Source organism: Natrix helvetica (genome assembly GCF_964273705.1).
Source record: "Natrix helvetica genome assembly, chromosome: W".
NCBI lineage: Eukaryota > Metazoa > Chordata > Lepidosauria > Squamata > Natricidae > Natrix > Natrix helvetica.
In genome coordinates this window covers 5,677,955-5,698,851 of record NC_138555.1, presented here as the reverse complement: position 1 = coordinate 5,698,851, position 20,897 = coordinate 5,677,955, and the positions used below count along the sequence as shown (strand labels likewise).

General features: G+C 48.8%; 1 protein-coding gene across 7 annotated transcripts in view; it reads left to right on the top strand.

Annotated features, from left to right (window-relative positions):
* The window catches only part of LOC309400385 (CCR4-NOT transcription complex subunit 3-like), a 110,461-nt gene that overhangs the window by 46,758 nt on the left and 42,806 nt on the right, over positions 1-20,897 (top strand). For all 7 annotated transcript variants that reach the window (XR_014176648.1, XM_081968840.1, XM_081968835.1 and 4 more), the window contains 6 exons: positions 705-838; positions 1,215-1,271; positions 2,547-2,859; positions 4,076-4,181; positions 5,891-6,068; positions 16,286-16,385. Coding sequence is in view for 6 of the 7 variants with exons in the window: in XM_081968840.1 (XP_081824966.1) it covers positions 705-838; positions 1,215-1,271; positions 2,547-2,859; positions 4,076-4,181; positions 5,891-6,068; positions 16,286-16,385 (888 nt within the window). In the remaining variant the exon portion in view is untranslated. The remainder of the gene's footprint in view (positions 1-704; positions 839-1,214; positions 1,272-2,546; positions 2,860-4,075; positions 4,182-5,890; positions 6,069-16,285; positions 16,386-20,897) is intronic.

Genomic DNA, 20,897 nt, shown 5'->3' with positions numbered 1-20,897 from the left:
CAGGAGAATGACCATTGGTTTACCTGAAAGGTCATTCTCTGTGCACTACAGGAGTGTCCAACCCCACCCTGGGATACAGACTTCCAGACCAGACTGATTCCTTATTCGTCGGAGGATTTGCATCCATGTGAACCTGAGTTCCGACGGGACCATGCCTTCATTGAAAAACTGAAGCTAGAGGAAGCCAGGAGGCATGGCCAAGAATTTCAATCCAGTCCTTGGGCAGTGTGACAGAATTTAACCCATGCTTGGACACTCCCGCAGTGCACAGAGAACGACCCTTCAGGTAAGCCAATTGTCAATCCATGAAAGCTTTTGCGTAAGACATTGGTTAGTCTGTAAGGTGCAAAAAGATAATTATATTTTACAAAATCTACCATGGTTCTTGCACTTAAACATCTAGAACAGTGGTCCCTAACCTTTTGGGCACCTGGGACTAGTTCTGTGGAGAGAGGTTTTTCCACAGACTGGAGGGGGTGTGGTTTCACATGCTGCCTGCATCCTGCAGATGTGGCTTTGCTTGTTTGCCTGGCCTGTTTTCTGCTGCAGCCCAGTCCTAATTCAGAGACCTGGGGTTGGGGGCCCTTGATCTAGAATTCAAATATACTAAGATAAGTTTTCTGTGTTTGCCTTAACTGGCCATAATGTTTCTGCCTGATTGCAGAAACGTCTCTCTTCATCTTCTCTTGCTTTTGGTCTTCCAGCACAGGCACTGGTAGCCACTTCCCCACCCAGCCATAGTCACATGGAAGATGAGATGTTCAACCAGTCCAGCAGCACACCCACCTCGACCACATCCAGCTCCCCAATTCCACCTAGCCCTGCAAACTGCACAACGGTAAGAAGGGTCCTTTGTGAAGATAGTGGGGGAACATCCATGGGTTTGTGGGCACAAAGCATACATGCATGAACTGATGAGGGCTTCATGAGGTCAGCTTCCATGTTTACTTGCAGGAAAACACCTTTTCCTGTGATGATGCTTAAAGATGCTTTTGAGTAGCACTCAGGGCCTGCTAGCTGCATCCACCCAGTTCACATGGCAAGGTTACAAATGTGTTTTGCCATTGTTGCCTTCTGGGAGATGCCAGGCCCCTCAAATGCCCAGTTGGTCTCCCCTCCAAATATGAACCAAGGCTGAACTCGCTTCTCATCTTAGAGAGTTGGTTAGATGTTGCTTTGTGCTGAGGTACTCATCCTTTCTTTTTCCTTTTTAGGAGAACTCTGAAGATGATAAGAAACGAGGACGGTCAACAGACAGTGAAGTCAGCCAAGTGAGTTTGAAACCTGTGGTTCTTCATTTTGTAAAGGCATGGTGGGAGAGGCTGGAAACCATCAGTTTTGATTAAGGGGAAGGGCATTAGGGCTCTTTTGAGGAGGAAGAAGTGTTGGGACTAGTTAGAACTAATGCAGGTTCATTGTTTTTGATACAGTATAATCTAGTTTTAATGACTTGAGCCACTTCCTGAATTACCCCAGAGAAATTGTTTTGAGAAATCCATCCACTTCAGATCTCTTTGCATGCAGAAATACTACATATTGAGGCACTGTTTCTCTCTTGGGCTTACTTGCGCCTGCTTCTACGAGCAAGGTGACATTAACGTGGGAATACATTTCACTTGACCAATTCCATGTATGAATTTCAAAGATAGGTAAGACCGAAATGCTTCATTTGGCTATTTATGAGAAAGGACAAGGGAGTCAGAATTTGGAAATTCTACAGTTTTGCCTTTGTAATGGGAAAAAAATCTTTGCAATACAATTTGTCTTTTTCTGGTAATCCTCACCAACCACAACTGAGACTGGCATCTCATAAGCATTGTGGTCGTAAAGTGACATATCACGTAACTCCGCCCAACCTATGACGGCAGTTCTGACTGTGGTTGTTAAGTGAATCCCCACAGTTATTAAGCGTGATATGTAACTGTGACTTGCAACTTCCTGCCATCTTCCCTTTGCTTGTCAGCCAACTGTCGGCCCACTGTGAAAATTGTAAATGGCAATCATGATCTTGGGACACTGCGACTTGTGAATGCGTGCTGGTCACCAAGCAGCCCCCCAAAAATACAAAAAACAATTATGATACATTAAATCTATTTTTTCAATATTTTATTAGCATATATTAGAATAAAAGCATAAAAAATTAAATGAAAAACAAAGAAAATTAGTTAATAAGAAAAACTCAAAAATTTGGAAAATACGTAACTTGACCGTGCTTATAGGTCATCCCTAGTATAGGGTCTCCTGCTTGGAGGGTCTCCTCCAAGGTCCCTTCCAACTCTGTTATTCCGTTAAATGACCACAGGGATGCTGTGACAGCCACAGAGTCTAGGCTTAGTCATAAACCTACTTGTTCATCTCTGCCATAACTCTTAATGGTTGCCGAACAAACAGTTGGTAAACGAAGACTACCTGTAATTGATTTGTTTTTAAATTCTTCCATTTGTATTTGCTTTTGAGATATGAATGGCCTGTAGGCTCTCCCGTTTGATCAGAAAAGTGGGGGTAGACAAATGAAAACAAACCTTCCATTCTCTGTTCTGCCTTAGTCCCCAGCAAAGAACGGTTCAAAAGGCCTCAACAACTACCACCAACCTCCTCCCACCATCCCTCCCAGCTACCCAATGGGCGGCAGCTCTAGCACATCGTCTTCCCTGGGCAATGGGTCTGGCTCCAACAGCAACGGGGCCGTTCCTGGCAGCGTGAATGCAAGCAGCAAAGCTAACCCTCCGGCAGGGCACACACCGACTACCACAACCCCTTACGCGCAGGCTGTGGCGCCCCCGCCTCCCAGCACCAACGCCTCCCAGCCCCGGCCTCCTAGCACCCAGCAGAATGCCAGCAAGCAGAATGGTGCAACCAGTGAGTTTGCTGCAGATGGGCCCTGGGTTACAAGGGTGGCTGCTCTTTCGGGTTTTCTGCGCTTCCTGGGATGTAGAACCTGCAGTAATGCTGCAGAACACAGTCTTTAAAGAAGCTTCTTGCCATTATTGGGACAGACGTATGAGCTTTTGCTTATACAGGTAGCCCTCAAGTTACAACTGCAATTGAGCCCAACATTTATGTTGCAACATGAAACATTTGTTAAGCGAGTTTTGCCCCATTTTACTACTTTTCTTGCCACAGTTGTTTAGTGAATCATTGCATTTCTTAAGTTAGTAACACGGTTGCTAAGTGAATCTGACCTCCCCATTGACTTTGCTGGTCGCAGATGATCACATGACCCAGGGACACTGCAAGCATCATAAGTATGAGTCAATTGCCAAGAGTCTGAATTTTGATTGTGTGACCATGGGGATGCTGCAATGGTCGTAAGTGTGAAAAAGGTCATCTCACTTTTTTCACTGCTGTTGTAACTCTGAATGTCACTAAATGAACTGTTGTAGGTCGAGGACTACCTGTATATCATTACTGCTACTTCCACAGTGAGCTTAATATAGGTGGTCCTCAACTTACAGCTGTAATTGAGCCCAGAATTAACAGTTGTAGGTCATTGCAGTCTTAGGTCAAGGCATCCACATGAGGCATCCAAATGAGCACTGCAGTCACTAAGTGAACACCACAGTCATTAAGCTAATCCATTTTCCCCAATGGGTGGTATTTTACTGGAAAAAGGAAATTAATACCGGAAACCAGTTAAAAAGGTAAATTGGGGTCACATGACTGTGGGACGCTGCAAACTGACATAAAGGTGGCCTGGCTGCCAAACCCCCAAAATGCCATCACATGATCAAAGGCATTGATATAGTCATTGTAACTCTTAAAACAGGTTATAAGTTGCTCTGGGGAGGTCCGTTGTAATATCAAATGGTTCTAAAGCAGCCAGTCGTAAAGCTGAGGACTACCTGTATGTAGACTATTGTTTTATCTGAGAACAATCTTCTGCAATCTGCTGTCCTCCAGGTGTGTGGGATTCAGTTCCCGTAAATCCTGTCAGGCTTGGCAGTCAATTGAAGTGCAACTCATCCAGAGGGCAGCCAGTTGTGGAAAAAGCTGGCATGGGATAAGCAAGGAATCAAGAGGAGAGATCCAGAGCTCTGTGCTTAGAGAGATCTTTAGCCTTTCTGTCTCCTGCTAGGTTACAGCTCCGTGGTCGCTGACAGCAGCTCAGATTCGACACTAAGCAGCAGCAACCAGTTGTTGCCTAACCAGACAACGTCACACAACCCACCCAGTGATTCCATGTGAGTATTTTCTTCCCGGGTTTTTCTGCATCCTCCCTTTGCTCCTCTTCCCTCCCTTCCTATCACTATAACATTTTTTTCCCTATAAGCCTGGCAGCTGGACCCCAGTAACTGCAGTCTCACCAGCACCATCACATGTTTTTCCAGGTTTAGATTCAGCTTTAATGAGTTTGAAGTTCTAAAGCTGTCAAACTCCCGGCCCACAGGCCAGATGTGTCACGCACTGGCCATGCCCACGCCTGGTTTAGGGGGGGAAAGTCCCGATATGTCATGTGACGCTGCCGTGACGATGTGAGTTTGACACCCCTGTTTTAAGTAGTCCAAGGTCTAAATAATTTAAAAAATAAAATTCTTTCATGCTAACCCTCAGGAACTGAGAAATGGTTTGGAATATCTTGCTACTTTCTTCTGTCACCTTTGAAAATACTACAGGTAGCCCTCGACTTACGACTGCAATTGAGCCCAAAATTTATGTTGCTAAGTGAGAAATTTGTTCAGTGAGTTCTGCCCCATTTTAAGACTTTTCTTGCCACATTTGTTAAGTGAATCCCTGCAGTTGTTAAATTAGTAACACAGCTGTTAAGTGAATCTGGCTTCCCCATCAACTTTGCTTGTCAGGAGATCGCAAAAGGGGATCACATGACCCCAGGATACTGCAACCGTCATAAATATGAACCACTTGTCAAGCATTCAAAGGTAAATCATGTGACCATGGGGATGCTGCAATGGTCATGAGCGTGAAAAATGGTCATAAGTCACTTTTCATTGCTGTTGTAACTTTGAACAGTCACTCAGCGAACTGTTGTAAGTCAAGGACTACCTGTATCTGTAGGCTCCCACACCCTCCCGCTCCCAAACATTCCCATTCTAGACAGGTTTTCAAAAGCAGTTTGCTTTTTAACAATGTCACCCTACAGTTTGGAAATCGCTCCGTGTTAGTATAACTGCAGAAAGTCTGTAGCAGACTGACAATAGCACTAGTAATAGCACTTAGACTTATATACCGCTTCACAGTGCTTTACAGCCCTCTCTAAACGGTTTACAGTGTCAGCATTTTGCCCCCAACAATCTGGGTCCTCATTTTACCAATCTCGGAAGGATGGAAGGCTGAGTCAACCTTGAGCTGGTCAGGATTGAACTTGTGGAGTGAGCAGTGAATTAGCCCTGCAGTACTGCATTCTAACCACTGTGCCACCACAGCTCTTTGTGCTGGATTGCTACAAACATTAGATCAACATGCCAATTATTCCTCAGAAATACAGGATTTTCACCTTCATGTGATGTTGTAACATGCATACAGCCTGGAGCATGAATAACTTGGGGTAAAGTAATAATAGCTTGCTTTTTAAGAAGAGAATGATTTGGCTTAATGATGATTATTCAGTCCGGTTTCTTTGCAAATCCATGCTAGTGAGATATAGGTAGTCCTTGACTTATCACCGTTCATTTAGCAACGATTCACTTAACAGCTGCCTGATTCACTTTTAACAACTGTGGCAAAAAAAAGTTGCAAAATTGGGCATGCTTAATGGCTGTCTTGCTTAGTAAGGAATATTCTTTCCCCAATTGTAATCGTAAGGGGACGGCCACCTCTGATCTGCAGCTGTAGTTATTTCCTTAAAATCTTACGCCTGTTCTGACTCCTTTTCCCAAAGAAATGGGGGTCCTGCTGTCCCAAGGAGCATCTTTGTCTTGCTTCATTTTCATAGGAAAGAGCCCAGTGCAGCTCCTCAGCTATCAAGTATCGGCAACAGCACTGGATCCAGCCTCCTGGTGCCTCTGACTGCCAACCCACCTGCCTCACCCACACCCAGCTTCTCTGACAGCAAATCTGCCCAGACGTTGCTCAACGGGCCACCCCAGTTCAGCTCCACTCCTGAGATCAAGGTTAGAAGCCCTCCAGTTCTCTTCTGCCATACTTTTTACCCAACAGGCGGTTTCAAAGCATTGCAGTGATTTGCAATACAATACAATACAATACAATACAATACAATACAATACAATACAATACAATACAATACAATACAATACAATACAATACAATACAATACAATACAATAGTAGAGTTGGAAGGGACCTTGGAGGTCTTCTAGTCCAACCCCCTGCCTAGGAAGGGAACCCTATACCGTTTCAGACAGATGGCTATCCAACATATTCTTAAAGACTTCCAGTGTTGGGGCATTCACAACTTCTGGAGGCAAGCTGTTCCACTGATTAATTGTTCTAACTGTCAGGAAATTTCTCTTCAGTTCTAAGTTGCTTATCTCCTTGATTAGTTTCCACCCATTGCTTCTTGTTCTACCCTCAGGTGCCTTGGAGAATAGTTTGACTCCCTCTTCTTTGTGGCAACCCCTGAGATATTGGAACACTGCTATCATGTCTCCCCTAGTCCTTCTTTCTCTTAAGCTAAACATACCCAGTTCCTGCAACCGTTCTTCATATGTTTTAGTCTCCAGTCCCCTAATCATCTTTGTTGCTCTTCTCTGCACTCTTTCTAGAGTCTCCACATCTTTTTTACATCGTGGCGACCAGAACTGAATGCCGTATTCCAAGTGTGGCCTTACCAAGGCATTATAAAGTGGTATTAACACTTCACGTGATCTTGATTCTATCCCTCTGTTGATGCAGCCTAGGACTGTGTTGGCTTTTTTGGCAGCTGCTGCACACTGCTGGCTCATATTTAAATGGTTGTCCACTAGGACTCCAAGATCCCTTTCACAGTTAATACTACTGAGCAAGGTATCATCTATACTGTACCTGTGCATTCCGTTTTTGTTGCCTAAATGTAGAACCTTACTCTTTTCACCATTGAATTTCATTTTATTAGATAGTGCCCAATGTTCAAGTTTGTCAAGATCCTTCTGTATCTTTAGCCTATCTTCTGGAGTGTTGGCTATTCCTGCCAGCTTGGTGTCATCTGCAAATTTGATGAGTTCCCCATTTATTCCCTCATCCAAATCATTAATGAAGATGTTGAAGAGTACTGGGCCTAAAACAGAGCCTTGGGGTGCTCCACTGCATACTTCCCTCCATGTAGATGCAGTTCCATTGAGGACTACACGTTGAGTGCGGTTGGTCAGCCAGTTGTCTGCTAGGTTTGTTAGGAACCTGTTGGATCTTCCACTTGGTGCAGAGTTTGTTTCCCAGTTGATGTCAGGGTAGTTAAAATATCCCATTACTATTGTGGTGTGCTTCCTACATAGCTTAGTTAGCTGACTAGCAAAAAGTTCATCTACTTCCTCTGCTTGGTTGGGTGGCCTGTAGTATAGACCTATGGCAATGTCATTTTCCCCACAACCTTTAATATTGACCCAAATGCATTCAATTTGTGGGGAAGATGGCTGAGATGGCTGGGAGAATATTCAGAGCCTGAAAATTGCAATCTGGGACACACCAAGACCTGTGCTAGAACCAGAGTTTTCTAACTTGTTAATCAGTGGACCGGTGTTAGGGTGAACAAAAAGTGTTAATTTGTTTAGGTGTCTGAAATAAAACTGGGACAACACAAGGTTCCAAAGAAAGCTGCAAGAGAGAGACAATAAAATGGCAAATTTGAAGGAATTTAAAACTTTAAATTGAGGAAAACAGTATCCTAATCATGTACATGTTGGCAGGAAATGAGCTGGTGATGGTTGGCTAGGAAACAGGTTGAGTTTGTGATACACAGCTAGATAAAACTGTCAATTCTGTGAGGATTTTTTGGCTGTCAGTGAAATTGTGAAAAAGCCAGATTTCTTATCAGGCATCACTAGGAATAAAATTAGATGCTAAGCTGCCAATTTCTTAATTCCCCTTAATAAATTTGTAGTATGATTCGCTATGGAGATTCTCACTCATCCAGGTCATGGGTGTCCCAAAAGTGCTTTTTCAAGAGGCAACTGGACTTTCTGGTTTTTTTCTTTGAAGACGTTTTGCTTCTCATCCAAGAAGCTTCTTCAGCTCTGATTGGATGGTATGGAATGGAAGGATTTATATTCCTTGCAGACAGCTAGTCATTTGCATTCTTTTAGCGAGTGGTTAAAGCCGCCAGGTCACCTGAGTGGTGCAAATGGTTATGGAGCCTTCTTGGAACTGTTGAAAAGACTGTGTGTGTAGACTGGAGATAGATGAACAGACCTCTCTGAAACAGAGAGGGAGGGATACAACATCATCTATCTCCAATCTACAAAACAGTCCTTTCAACAGTTCCAAGAAGGCTCCACACCCATTTGCACCGCTCAAGTGACCCTGACGACACAGATAAATCTCCAGGTGGCCTCAGTGACTCTCTAAAAGAATGCTAATGACTAGCTGCTTACAAGGAATATAAATTATTCCATTCACCATCATTCAGTTAGAGCTGAAGAAGCTTCTTGGATGAGAAGTGAAACGTCTTCAAAGAAAAACCAGAAACTCCAATTGCCTCTTGAAAAAGCCCCTTTGGGACTGTGGTATGATTGGATTTGAAATACAATGTTCTCCGAAGTACTGTAGCTTGTGGGAGGAGTCACTGATGGGTTATTCTCACATCCAATCTGCCCAGAGACTGAGGTTAAAGTTGAGGCCACTCCCCTCTACTTCCTCTGCATGGCTCCAGTTTAATCTCAGTCTCTGCCCTTAAGGGACTGTTTTTTCTTGGCTCTTTGAGATTGGTTACGTGTGTATAGTTTTCCCATCTTTGACTCCCCCCACCTCCTCTCCTTTCATCTCTGTGTTTATTTGTTGTTCTGGCATAAGCTGTGCTCTGCTTAGTTTTTTGGGGGGGTCACTGTGCCGCTGGCGGTACTTGGAGGCTTCCCAAGCCGTGCGCCATGTGGAGCTGGGAGGCATGACCCCCCCAACCCATCTGGGGGGGTGCGGGCACTCAGCCGAGTGCCTTGGAGGAGATTGCAGTGCTGAACTCAGCGTGGCTTCGGACCACATGGTCGGTGGTTGCCATTTTGTTGGCGCGGCGGATCGCACAGAGGCGAGTGTGGCTGGAGTGTGAGGATTGGTGTTTCCTTACTGGCTGCCACAGCCGTTCCGGGGCCACTACAAGTGCTGGGAGGCATGGAGAGGCAAGAAGCTCCGCCGTTACATCGGGGGTGGCCTCCTGCTGGTTTGGGGGCAAGGCAGTTGAGCCTCGGATCGGCGGCACTAACAAACAGGCGCAAACCGCCAACGCTGAGAGGCCCCGAACCGCTTGCCATCTACATTGACCTGCAAGGCAAGGAGGAGGTCGCGGTCAAGCCTGAAATTGTGAGTAATGTGGAGGGGGGAGCAGATCCAAGATGGCGGACGCCATGAGGCGTGCTGGAGCGGCGGGCCCAGGATCATCAGATTCAGACCCTGGCGAGGGTACATCCAGGGGGGCTGTTCTCTTGGAGAAGGGCAGGGCCCCAGGCAGAAAGATCACCTCAAAGTCCTCCAGGAAGGAGGGTGCTCAGAAACAGCAGGTGGCTGGGAAGAGGACCACCAGGGCTGCTTCAAGGAGGGCTAGAGAGAGCATTAGTCCTTCACCATACCGGTCTCATTCACTTCGGAGACGATCGCCGGTAGTTGGGTCCCTGCCTAGGTTTCCAGGCTCTACCAGGGGAGACATCTCCCTGTCCCCTCCTCTTTCACCTGAATATCCAGGGGGTCATCTGGAGGATCCTTTTGGCCGACAGGCAACTGGAACTAGTAGGCCAAGATTGGCTCCCCAGTCAGTCGGCACTAGGCCAGACCTGGAGCCTCCCATCCTTTCTCCGGCCTTCCCAGAGAGTTTCCAGAATGTCATTGCCCAGGCTATTGCACAAGGCATTGCAGCAGGGATGCAGCAGAAGTCTCGGTCTTCTAGGCGAAGTTCTTCTCGTGGGACACCACAAGGTCATCCAAACAAACCCGGAACTTCAACTGCTCAGGAGCAATGGCCCGGGTTCCCCTTCTACTGCTAATGAGGGGTCTTGCTTAGATGAGGAAGGGCAGAAGGAGGTTGATTTTTCGGAGGATGAGGATTCCCCACTTCCAGAGGCTTTTGTGGTCATGGGACTCTTTCCCCCTTCTATGTATGGTTCACTTTTGCGCAAGGCCAAGGCCACTGCTGACCTAGGGGGCACACCTGCCACTGCTGAGACCCCTGCTGCTTCTTCCGCGAGTAGTAGACCTAAGGGTCCTTTCCACAGACCGCAGGTGGAGAAGGAGGAAATTCCAATTCCACTGATGTTTCTTGAGGTGCTCAAGGGTCAATGGGTCAAACCTGGGGCGTTTCCCACCTCGGGCGGAATGAGCATTGTTTTTATAACCTTGAGGCCAGTTTTTCCCAAGCCTTGCAGATGCCTACGGTGGATGCTCCTGTGGCCGTGCTGGCGTCGTCTTCATCCCTCGTAGCGGGTGACATCTCCAACAATCTAAAGGCAGAGGATAAGAAGGCAGAACTGATCCTGCACAAGACCTTCCAGGCAACAACCTGGGTGGTCAAGGCAGCAGCCGCTGCGTCCTTCTTCAACAGGACAACTCTTCTTTGGCTGACTCAGATGCAAGAGAGGGCCTCATTGTCAGATCTGCAACTTCTGCTAGACATCAAGAAGCTCACAGCGGCTACCCAGTTTTCAGCAGATGCCATGCTTGACGTGGTCAAATATGTTTCAAAGGCTCTCTTCTTATCGGTGGCCTCCAAGCGACTTCTGTGGTTGCGAGGATGGCAGGCGGATACCTGATCCAAGTGGAACCTGGCAGCGGCTGAATATTCTGGCGAGAAACTATTTGGCGCTTCACTGGATCCCATTTTAGTGGAAGATAAAAATAAGCGTAAAGTTCTCCCCACTGTGGCAAAGCGCCCGGAACAACGGCCGGCCCCCTACCAGAGGAGGTCTTCCTATCGACCCTCTGAACAAGACTTCCAACCGCAGAGGTACTCCTCTTCCAGATACCCTAGGCAGGGTTAGGTACAGACAGAACTAGGTACCAGCAGCCTAGTAAGCAGCCCTTTCGGTGTGTGTGTGTGTTGTGTGTGTGTGTGGCCATCCTTACCGCAAAAGTAAGTGATTCCGCCATGGATCACCTTATAGGCGGCTGCCTTGCCCTATTTGCGGATCGTGGGGACCTCATCACAACTGATGAGTGGGTCCTTCAAACCATGAGGTTTGGTTTACATTTGGAGTTCCTTCCTCACTCCCCAAATCGTTTTTGGCTCTTTTCATCCTCTAGGAACCCGGTCAAGTGTAAGCTCATGAGTAAGGCCATTTAGCATGTGCTGGATATCCAGGCGATTGAGCTGGTTCCTGACGATCAAAAGAGTTCTGGTTTCTACTCCAATTTGTTTGTAGTTCCAAAGAATTCAGGGGGGTGGAGGGTGATCCTGGATTTGAAGTTGTTAAATTCTAGGTTACTGTACAAGAAATTTAAGATGACTTCCTTAAAGTCTATCCTGGAGGAGATTAGACAGGGCGATTTCTTGGCTTCCATATACCTTTCGGAGGCCTACCTGCATATTATGATTTGGCCTGAACACAGGACATTTTTTAAAGTTTTCACATTGGGGGGGGGGGGGGTTCATTATCAGTACAGGGCCCTCACTTTTGGACTGGCGTTGGCACCTTGGACCTTTACCAAGGTGCTCTCTGTAGTGGCGAGCCATCTCTGGTCCTTCCCGGTCTGCCTACAGTGCTACCTGGATGACATCCTAGTTCAGCCAGCGACACCGGGCATGACCAAGAGGGATCCTGGACTCACAATTGGGTTGTTGCAGACTCTGAGATTCTCGATCAACTTCGAGAAGAGTTACCTGGAGCCCACTACTAGGCTTCAGCATTTAGGAGCAGTCATTGACATTGTATATATGTTTGTCTTATGTGTATTTTTATCTGTTTTGATTGTACGCCGCCCCGAGTCCTTCGGGAGAGGGTTGCGGCTAATCAAATAAAATTATTATTATTATTATTATTATTATTATTATTATTATTATTATTATTATTATTATTATTATTATTATTATTATTATTATTATTATTATTATTATTATTATTATAGTGGGAAGCTAGGTGTTCCTGTCACAGCACCGTAGGGATAGCATTATTCAACTGCTTCAGCAGATTTGCAGGGCACATTCTGTTCCCGTAGTTCTTCTCTCTCAACTCCTCCATTTCTTGCATTGCGATCATCCCATGGGCCCGCCGCCACGCCAGTGAGCTGCAGTGGCTACTGCTTCCTCACCAGAGGCACGGGACCAGCAATGCGACTTTCAAAATCCACATGCTGCCCCAGGTCCTCCTGTCTTTTCGTTGGTGGACGTCTCCAGCCCTGGCCAAGGGCTCCCTGTTCAGGGAACCGGACAGGTTGGTGCTCACAACCGATGCAAGTCTACTCAGATGAGGGGCACATCTCGACTCTCAGCTGGCCCAGGGGCGATGCACACCCTCGGACTTAAGGCAAAACATCAATTGGCTGGAACTCAGGGCAATCCACCTAGCTCTTCGCCACTTCAGAGAGCAAGTCTCCAGACAAAACGTCCTCGTCCTGACGGACAGTGTCGCCGCCAAAGCCCATGTCAACAAGCAAGGGGGCACCTACTCGCTGGCCCTTCAGAACGAGGCGGCAAAGTTGGGGAACTGGGTGTAACGGCATCTCCTGTCGCTGAGGGCAGAGCATATCTCGGCAGTGGAAAACCAGCAAGCCGACTGCCTCCGCCGGGTGACCGTGGACCACGGGGAGTGGCAGCTGCATCCCAGAGTCTTTGCCAAGATTTGCCAGAGGTTCAGCAGGCTGGTTGTGGACTTGTTCACCACACCATTGAACACACAGGTCCAGAGGTTCATCTCCCGGTTTCCAACTCAAGCGGAGGACATCAACACTCTTCGATGCAGATGGCCAGAGGGACTCCTATGCCTTTCCCCCCTTTTCCCTCATTCCCGGGGTCCTGAGGAAGTTAGTGGTGGAAGGAGCAGAGGTGATCGTAGTGGCTCCCTACTGGCCCAGACAGCCTTGGTTCGCGGATCTGATAGACCTATCCGTGTCCCCCCATTGGAGGATTCCACGGGGGGAGGTGGCCCTGCGTCAGGGGGTCCTGAGTCATCCGGAGCCCCAGTGACTTCAATTGACTGCCTGGCGCTTGAGTGGGAACAGTTGAGGGCGACCAATTTCTCGGCCAGAGTGATCAGGAACATCAAGTTGTCTCGGAGGCAATCCACAATCCACGTTTACAATGTTACATGGTCCTCCTTTGTGTCCTGGTGCTGGTCCGCGCAGGTGGACCCGGCAACGGCTTCAGCGCCTCAGGTGCTGGAGTTCCTTCAGGATGGTCTTGAGAAAGGCCTTTCCCACAGCACCCTCAGGAGACAGGTGTCAGCATTGGCGACCGTTCTTGGGGGGGGGGGTTCTCGTTCCCTAGCCCAACACCTGGTGATTAAAAGGTTTCTTCGGGGGGCGGCAAATCTTACCCCCCCCCCCCCGTGGTTCACCGGTTTCCCACATGGGGCTTACCCACGGTTCTTCAGGTGCTGACAGAGGCTCCATTCGAGCCCACCAGGCGCATATCCGAGCTCAGAGCACTGTCATCTAAGGCTGACCTGTTCACCTTTCACGACAACAGGCTTGTTCTCAGGCTGGACCCTTCGTTCTTGCCTAAGATTAATTCCCCCTTTCATAGGACGCAGGAGGTGGTTCTCCTGGACTTCTGTCTGGCGCCCTCCAGGGAGAGGGAACGTTCCTGGTATCGCCTGGATGTAAGAAGGGCACTGCGTATCTACCTGAAGCGCACCTCTTCCTTCAGGAGGTTGGAGGCGATCGTCATCTCCTTCCAGCCCTCTATCCTAGGGGCAATGGTGTTACCCTCTACCATCGGCAGATGGATTAGGTTAGCCATTACTAGGGCATATGAGGCACACAGACTTTCGGTGCCAGCTGGCATCACGGCGCACTCCACTAGGAGTGTGGCCACATCTGCGGCCTGGTCGACTCAGGCGCCCATCGAGGATATTTGCAGGGCGGCCCACCTGGGCTTCGCCCTCACCTCTCATCAGGCACTACCAGCTGGACGCCTACACTTCAGCTGAGGCCTCTTTTGCCAGGAGGTTACTGCAGGGACTGCTGGACACTCGAGAGGCTCAGACCCATTGATTCCCTCCCACGGACATCAGCTTTGGTATGTCCCATCAGTGACTCCTTCCCACAAGTTACTTTGGAGAATGTCAGTTGGTCTTGCCTGAACTGCATTTCTCGAAGTCTTGTGGGATGAGTCACTTCCCACCCTAGTTAGAGCGTCTTGATAGTTTGAAGGGTCCTGAGCCAGGTTTAGTGGCTGTTTTGGTCAGTCAGGGTCCTGGGGTTGGGTGTTGTCTTTCCTTTACCCTTCCTTCCCAGGTTCTTCCTTGGAGCACTAACCTTCGATTAAACTGGAGCCATGCAGAAGAAGTAGAGGGGAGTGGCCTCAACTTTAACCTTCGATTAAACTGGAGCCATGCAGAGGAAGTAGAGGGGAGTGGCCTCAACTTTAACCTCAGTCTCTGGGCAGATTGGACGTGAGAATAACCCATCAGTGACTCATCCCACAAGACTTCAAAAAATGCAGTTCAGGTAGGACCAAATGACATTCATTTTTTAGCATCATGGGCTGAAATTGATACCACAATCCTAGAAAAGGGAAATGACCAGAATAATAGAAAGGTTGGAGCAGTTTTCCAAGGAGAAATGTAGTAACACGTTGTTGTTTTAAACCATAGAGAGGCAAAGGAGAAGTAAGGAAAGACACAGTAGGGATGTATAAAATTCCACAAGACATGGAAAAAAGGGATAGAGAAAAAAATATTTTTATCCATTTCCTATAATATTAAAGCCTATGTCTTTGGTGAACTTGAGTGATAAGAGACTGTTCTGACCTGATAAACCCCTTTTATTTAATTTACAGTGAATTCCTCTCCAGCAAAGTCCTGGCCCACAGTCTCTCAACATAGTTCACAATTACCAACCTTTATCAGGCTTGGAGAGTAGCCAGGCCGATATCTTTCAGACACCACAATACTTGGCAAGAATGCAGGAATGAACTAATTGTCTCCTGCAAACACCCCTCCCGTTTCGCTCCTCTTTTATTCCCGTCCACCTGTGACTTTACTCCCAAGTCGACCCTTGTTCCTTAGCTGTTCTCTTCGTCTGGCAACTGCGCATGCGCACACTGGGAACAGGCTCCAGTTGTTCATCTGCTTCACTGATGTCTGACTCCAAAGGCAGCTGATAACTGTCAGATGGCCCTGGCTCCATCTCTGCCTCCGACACAGAGCACTCGTCAGAGCCTTCCCCAGACTCCAAGACTGGCCCATGCTCCTCCCCAACCTCCTCACTGTCCGAATCTGCTGCCAGCTCCGCTGGCCGGCCACAACAGAGACACAGGATAATTGTTTTTTTAAGTGAGTGCATTGTGGACTTGAGTGTCACAAAATTTAGCTTTAAACGAAGCTACATGAAAAGGTGAATGTGTCAGTGGCTGGGAGGGGCCACACCCTTAGCCAGCTGTCCTTACTTCCTTCTATGACGTCTTCTCCACAGCTGTTCCTTTCTCTTATCAATTCTACGCATACGCACATCAGGGACAGCCTCCCTCTGTTCCTCCCCACTGCTCCCTGACTCAGATGCCACCTGGTGGCCAACAGGCCTCTCTAGTTCCTGCTCTGACTCCAAACACCCTCCAGAGTCCTCCTCATCCTCCAGAGCAGTCTCATAATGGTCTGAGCTGTCAGAGTCCATCAACAGCTCAGCCGGCCGCTGCTGGGCCACAACAGATACAAAATACATTTCCTTCAGAACCAGGAGCAGAATATTTGGGGGTATTAATTACTGGGGAACATGGGGGTGCTTTCATTCCAATTGTCTGCCTGAGAACTTCTCAGAAAAGTTTTGGTTTGCTCTTGTAGACACCGCATAGGCCTTTGATGTGATTCAGCATGGCTTTAACTGTTTTAGAACAGAACCACTGGAGCTGGTACACGGAGCTGGATTAGTTCCATGTTAGCCTTTCAGCAGTTCTGTAAGGTTAGTAACCAGAGAAACCATGATTGGCTTGAGATCTCTCACAAACGTTGCTTATTCATTTTGTTTTTAGCAGAATTCTTAAACACATATCTGCACCTCCTTTCTTCATTACGTCCTTTCCTTTGGATGTCTCTTTTGTCCTGTAGGCGCCTGAACCTCTAAGTACGTTGAAATCCATGGCTGAGAGGGCAGCGATCAGCTCTAGCATAGAAGACACCGTGCCATCTCTTCACCTGGCTGAAAGGGGTAAGTGAGAAAAGGGCCATCTCCTCCCTTAAGCTATGGGTCAGGAAAAAGGCCAAAGCAGTGGAAAACGTCTGAAGTTCAGGATCTGGGTGTCAAAAGCTAGATTCTGCATCAAAAGCCTGTGCGTCTGGAGAGCCATGATGGATGGAAATTGTGCAGGTCTAAGTCTCTCTGTCTCCCCCCCCCCCCCCCGGTCTCCCTCTCTCCCCCCCCCCCATATGAGAGAGAGAGAGATCTACTGCTGAAATCCAGTAACCTCATTTCCCAGTATTTTGAAGCAGAAAGTACACAAAACTGTAATTTAAATCCTGAAGTAAATGCAATACTTCTTCCATGTCTAGATCAAACTTAAATTGCTAGAATGAAGTCACCTTCTTGGCCAGGGGTGTCAAACTGAAGGCCCAAAGGCCAGATGTGGCCTGTGGGGTGCTTAATTCTGGCCCACAGGGCAGCCGTGAAAATGGCATACTGGCCCATGGTGCCTCCCAGCCTCCATTCTCCTGTGTGCTACTTGGAGAATCCAAGCATGGGTTAACTTCAGCCCATTAGTCTAGAGACTGAGTTTGAAAAAGTCTTGACCACGCCTCCTCTGCCCTCCGGAAGTCAGTTTTTTAATTCAGTCTAGCCTAAGAGAGACATATTCAAGACTTTCTCCAACTCCGTTTCAATTTGATAGCTAAAAAGAATATTTTCTGGCAGCTTGGATTCTCCAAATTTTTTTTCCAGCAAGCAGTTATTGGAAGCAAGAGACTCGCTAATTCCTGGACCACCATTTGGCTGCTGGTGAGTGTGCTGTTTTTTCCAGGTTCGCCGGACAGAACCACCACTACCTTTTATTTTTGGAGCTAATTTTTTGTTGTGTCATTTCACAGCTCGTGCGGTAGGAGATATTGCCCTAGTTCTCAAGGTACAGGGGGCAAGGCGGGTTCCAGTACTTTGGCTGTCCCAGTTATTAGGCAAGATGATTTCCTGCATATCAGTGGTTCCCTGGGTGAGGCTCCACGCAAGGGAACTCCAGTGGCTCCTGTTACCACTACAGAGGGCCAACAAAAGCAGCTCCCCGAGATCGATCAGGGTTTCCCCAAGGGTGAGGCGCTCCCTCCGGTGGTGGCTATCTCCTGCCATGAAGAAAGGCCACCTGTTCAAGGAACCAGAACGACTAGTAGTAACCACAGATGTCAGTCTATTCGGCTGGGGCGCTTACCTCGGCCAGCAGGTGATGCAGGGCAGGTGGTCCCGAGAGGAGTCAGCTCGCAACATCAACTGACTGGAGCTGAGAGCAGCGAGACTCACCCTTCGTCATTTCAAACACGTTTTACTGATAACAGACAATGTGGCCACCAAGGCCCACATCAACCGCCAAGGGGGGACGTGCTCTCGATCCCTCATGATAGAGGCAGAGGCCCTGGGCAGGTGGGCGGAACTTCACCTTCAGTCGATTTGGGCAGACCACATCTTCGGGGTGGACAACACTCAGGCGGACTGGCTGAGCAGGACCACCATAGACAACTTGGAGTGGTGCCTGCACCCGAGCCTTTTTCACCAGCTATCGCTGAGGTTCGGAGTTCCGGCAGTTGACCTTTTCGCCAGCCAGGAGAACACACAAATTACCTGCTTCTTCTCCCAATTTCACTCCCCCGGACGGAGGGGACGGACACCCTCCGCTGCAGGTGGCCACCTGGGCTTCTGTACGCCTTTCCGTCTCTGCCTCTTCTACCGCAAGTAATCCACAAGATCATCGCAGAGGGGGTGGATGTTCTTCTAGTGGCCCCTCATTTGCCCAGGAGGTCCTGGTACGCCAACCTCGTCAGTCTCTCCATGGCGAGTCCCTGGCGCATTCCTCAGGATCAGGTCTCCCTCAGCCAGGGGGCCATTGTCCATCCGGACCCCCGGTGGCTTCAGCTGGCTGTATGGCACTTGAGGGGGACCTCCTGAGGAGGGCCAATTTTTCACACACGGTGATCCATACCATCCAGGCAGCCAGGAGACCCTCAACCACCAGAATCTATGATTCAACTTGGGCCATGTTTGCCACCTGGTGTTCCGCCTGTGAGCTCGATCTGGTCTCTGCACCGGTTCCACGCATCTTGGACTTGCTGCAGGAGGGCCTAGATAGAGAGCTCACCCCGAACACCCTCTGGCGCCAGGTAGTGGCTTTGTCCACTGTTTGGTGAGGCCATTCTTCCCTGACTCTCAGTAAACTGCCAAGGGTATGTACTTTCCTCAAGGGCCTCTCGAATCTGCAATCCCTGGTGGTTCATCGTTATCTGACATGGCAGCTCTCAGTGGTTCTGCAGGCCCTGACATTGGCCCCTTTCGAACCTCTCAGCTCCGTTAGCCTCCAACATCTGACTCTCAAAACCGTCTTCCTCATCGCCATCACATCGGCAAGGAGGATATCGGAGTTGGCGGCCCTGTCTGTTTGGGACAATTTATATATCATTCATCCTGACAGGGTTGTACTCCACTTGGACCCTTCGTTTATTCCCAAAATTAATATTTTGTTCCACAGATCGCAGGAGGTTATCCTACCAGACTTTTGCCCACGACTCAGACATCCTAGGGAACGTACTTGGCATACGCTAGTTGTGCGATGGGCTCTACGCAGGTACGTGAAGAGAACAGCGGATTTCCGTAGATCTGAGGCATTATTTGTGTCATTTCAGCCAGGATCAATGGGGCAGAAGGTGACGTCGTCCACCATAGGCGGGTGGCTGAGAGCATGCATTGCTCTGGCGTATGAACATCAGTCCAGGACAGTTCCACGCAACATCACCGCCCACTCCACGAGGAGTGCGGCCACGACGGCAGCTTGGGCTACCCAGGCAACAATAGAGGACATATGCAGGGCAGCGATGTGGTCATCCCCTTCTCCGTTTGTTTGGAACTATAAATTGGACACCTTTGCATCAGCCGAGGCTTTGTTTGGCAGAAGGCTGCTACAGCAAGTTCATTCTGCAGCCGAACCCTTGGCCACCTCTTCTAGCCACCCTGGGAACAGTTAAGTTGTCTATGTCCCATGCTTGGACTCTCCAAGCAGCGCACAGGAGAATGACCATTGGCTTACCTGAAGGATCATTCTTTGTGTGCTGCGGGAAAGTCCAACCCTGCCCAGGTATTGTGTGGGCCCAGGGTACGGACATACCAGACGTTCTCCATGCCATACCATTGCACCTTTTTGGTTCCAGTAATCATTAAAAAACTGAGCTTAAGGAGGAACAGGAGGCGTGACCAAAGTATTTTAATTCAGTCCTAGGGCAACCAGACTAATTTAACCCATGGTTGGACTCTCCCGCAGCGCACAGAGAACGACCCTTCAGGTAAGCCAATGGTCATTCTCCAAGGCCGCCAGGGGGACAGTGGACTCCAGACTTCCACTTTCACTGGTAGCTGAGAGGGGTTCCCCGATGTCGCAGGCAGATTCCGCTCCTGCTCTAGAGGCTACCCAGTCATTGTCTCCAGATAACTCCCATCCCCAGAGCTTTTCTGAGGCAAATTTTGGGATTGGGCCAGATCTTTCAGCCTGCTTAACAGCAGCAGGTCTCAACCCCCCGGTCATGGCGAGGCGTTCCACCCCTGAAGCCACATTCTCTCCTATTGCAGTGAGGCTCTGCTCAGAGGAGGGCCAGGGGATTGCTCTTCCCCGGGAAATTAGGGATTTGATCTCTGCGTCCATTTCCCAGGGGGTGGAATCGGGAATACAGCATAGGGGACAGTCATTCCATCCGCTGAGCATGCCTAAGGCTCCTGCAGGTCCACTAGTGGACTCTCCTTCCCCTCGGCCTTCCCTACAGAGCGAGGCCTCGCTGGTAGGGAAGGAGGACATGGGTGAACAGGAATTGTCAGAGGACAAGAGCCTTACCCCCAACAGGACTGCTTTTGTGGGCTTGTTTTGTACGGCCTTATTTAAGTCCTTCCTTTACAAGGCCAAGGCTACAGCGAAGATGGGTGCTTCGAAGGCCCTGGCTGGGGCTGCCCTAGGACTGGACCCCACTGAATGTCTTTTTTCCAAATTAGTGCCCGAGCAGGAGGTCATTCCTCCTGAGCTATTTATGGACTTAATTCAGAGGCAGTGGAACCAGCCCGGATCCATACCTCCCCCTAGTAACAAGGACTTAGAGGGGTTGCTCCAGATCCCGTAGGTTGACGCTCCGGTAGCCAATCTAGCTTCCCCCACCATTGTGCCTTCTGATGTTTCTGATGGCCTTCAGGCAGAGGATCGCAAACCAGAGTTGGCACTCCGTAAGACTCATCGGGCGGCCACCTGGGCAATCCAGGTGGCTATAGCCGCGTCCTTTTTCAGTCGGACTTCCCTAGTTTGGCTTCGCCAGTTGTAGGCGAGGATCTCCCCTGAGGACATTCGCCTGCACCAGGACATTAACAAACTGATGGCAGCCGTGGAATTTTCCTCGGATGCGACTCTGAATGCGGCCAAGTTCGCTTCTAGAGCTATGGCCTCAAACATTTCTTCCCATCGTCTCCTGTTGCTCCGCCATTGGCAGGCCAACATGC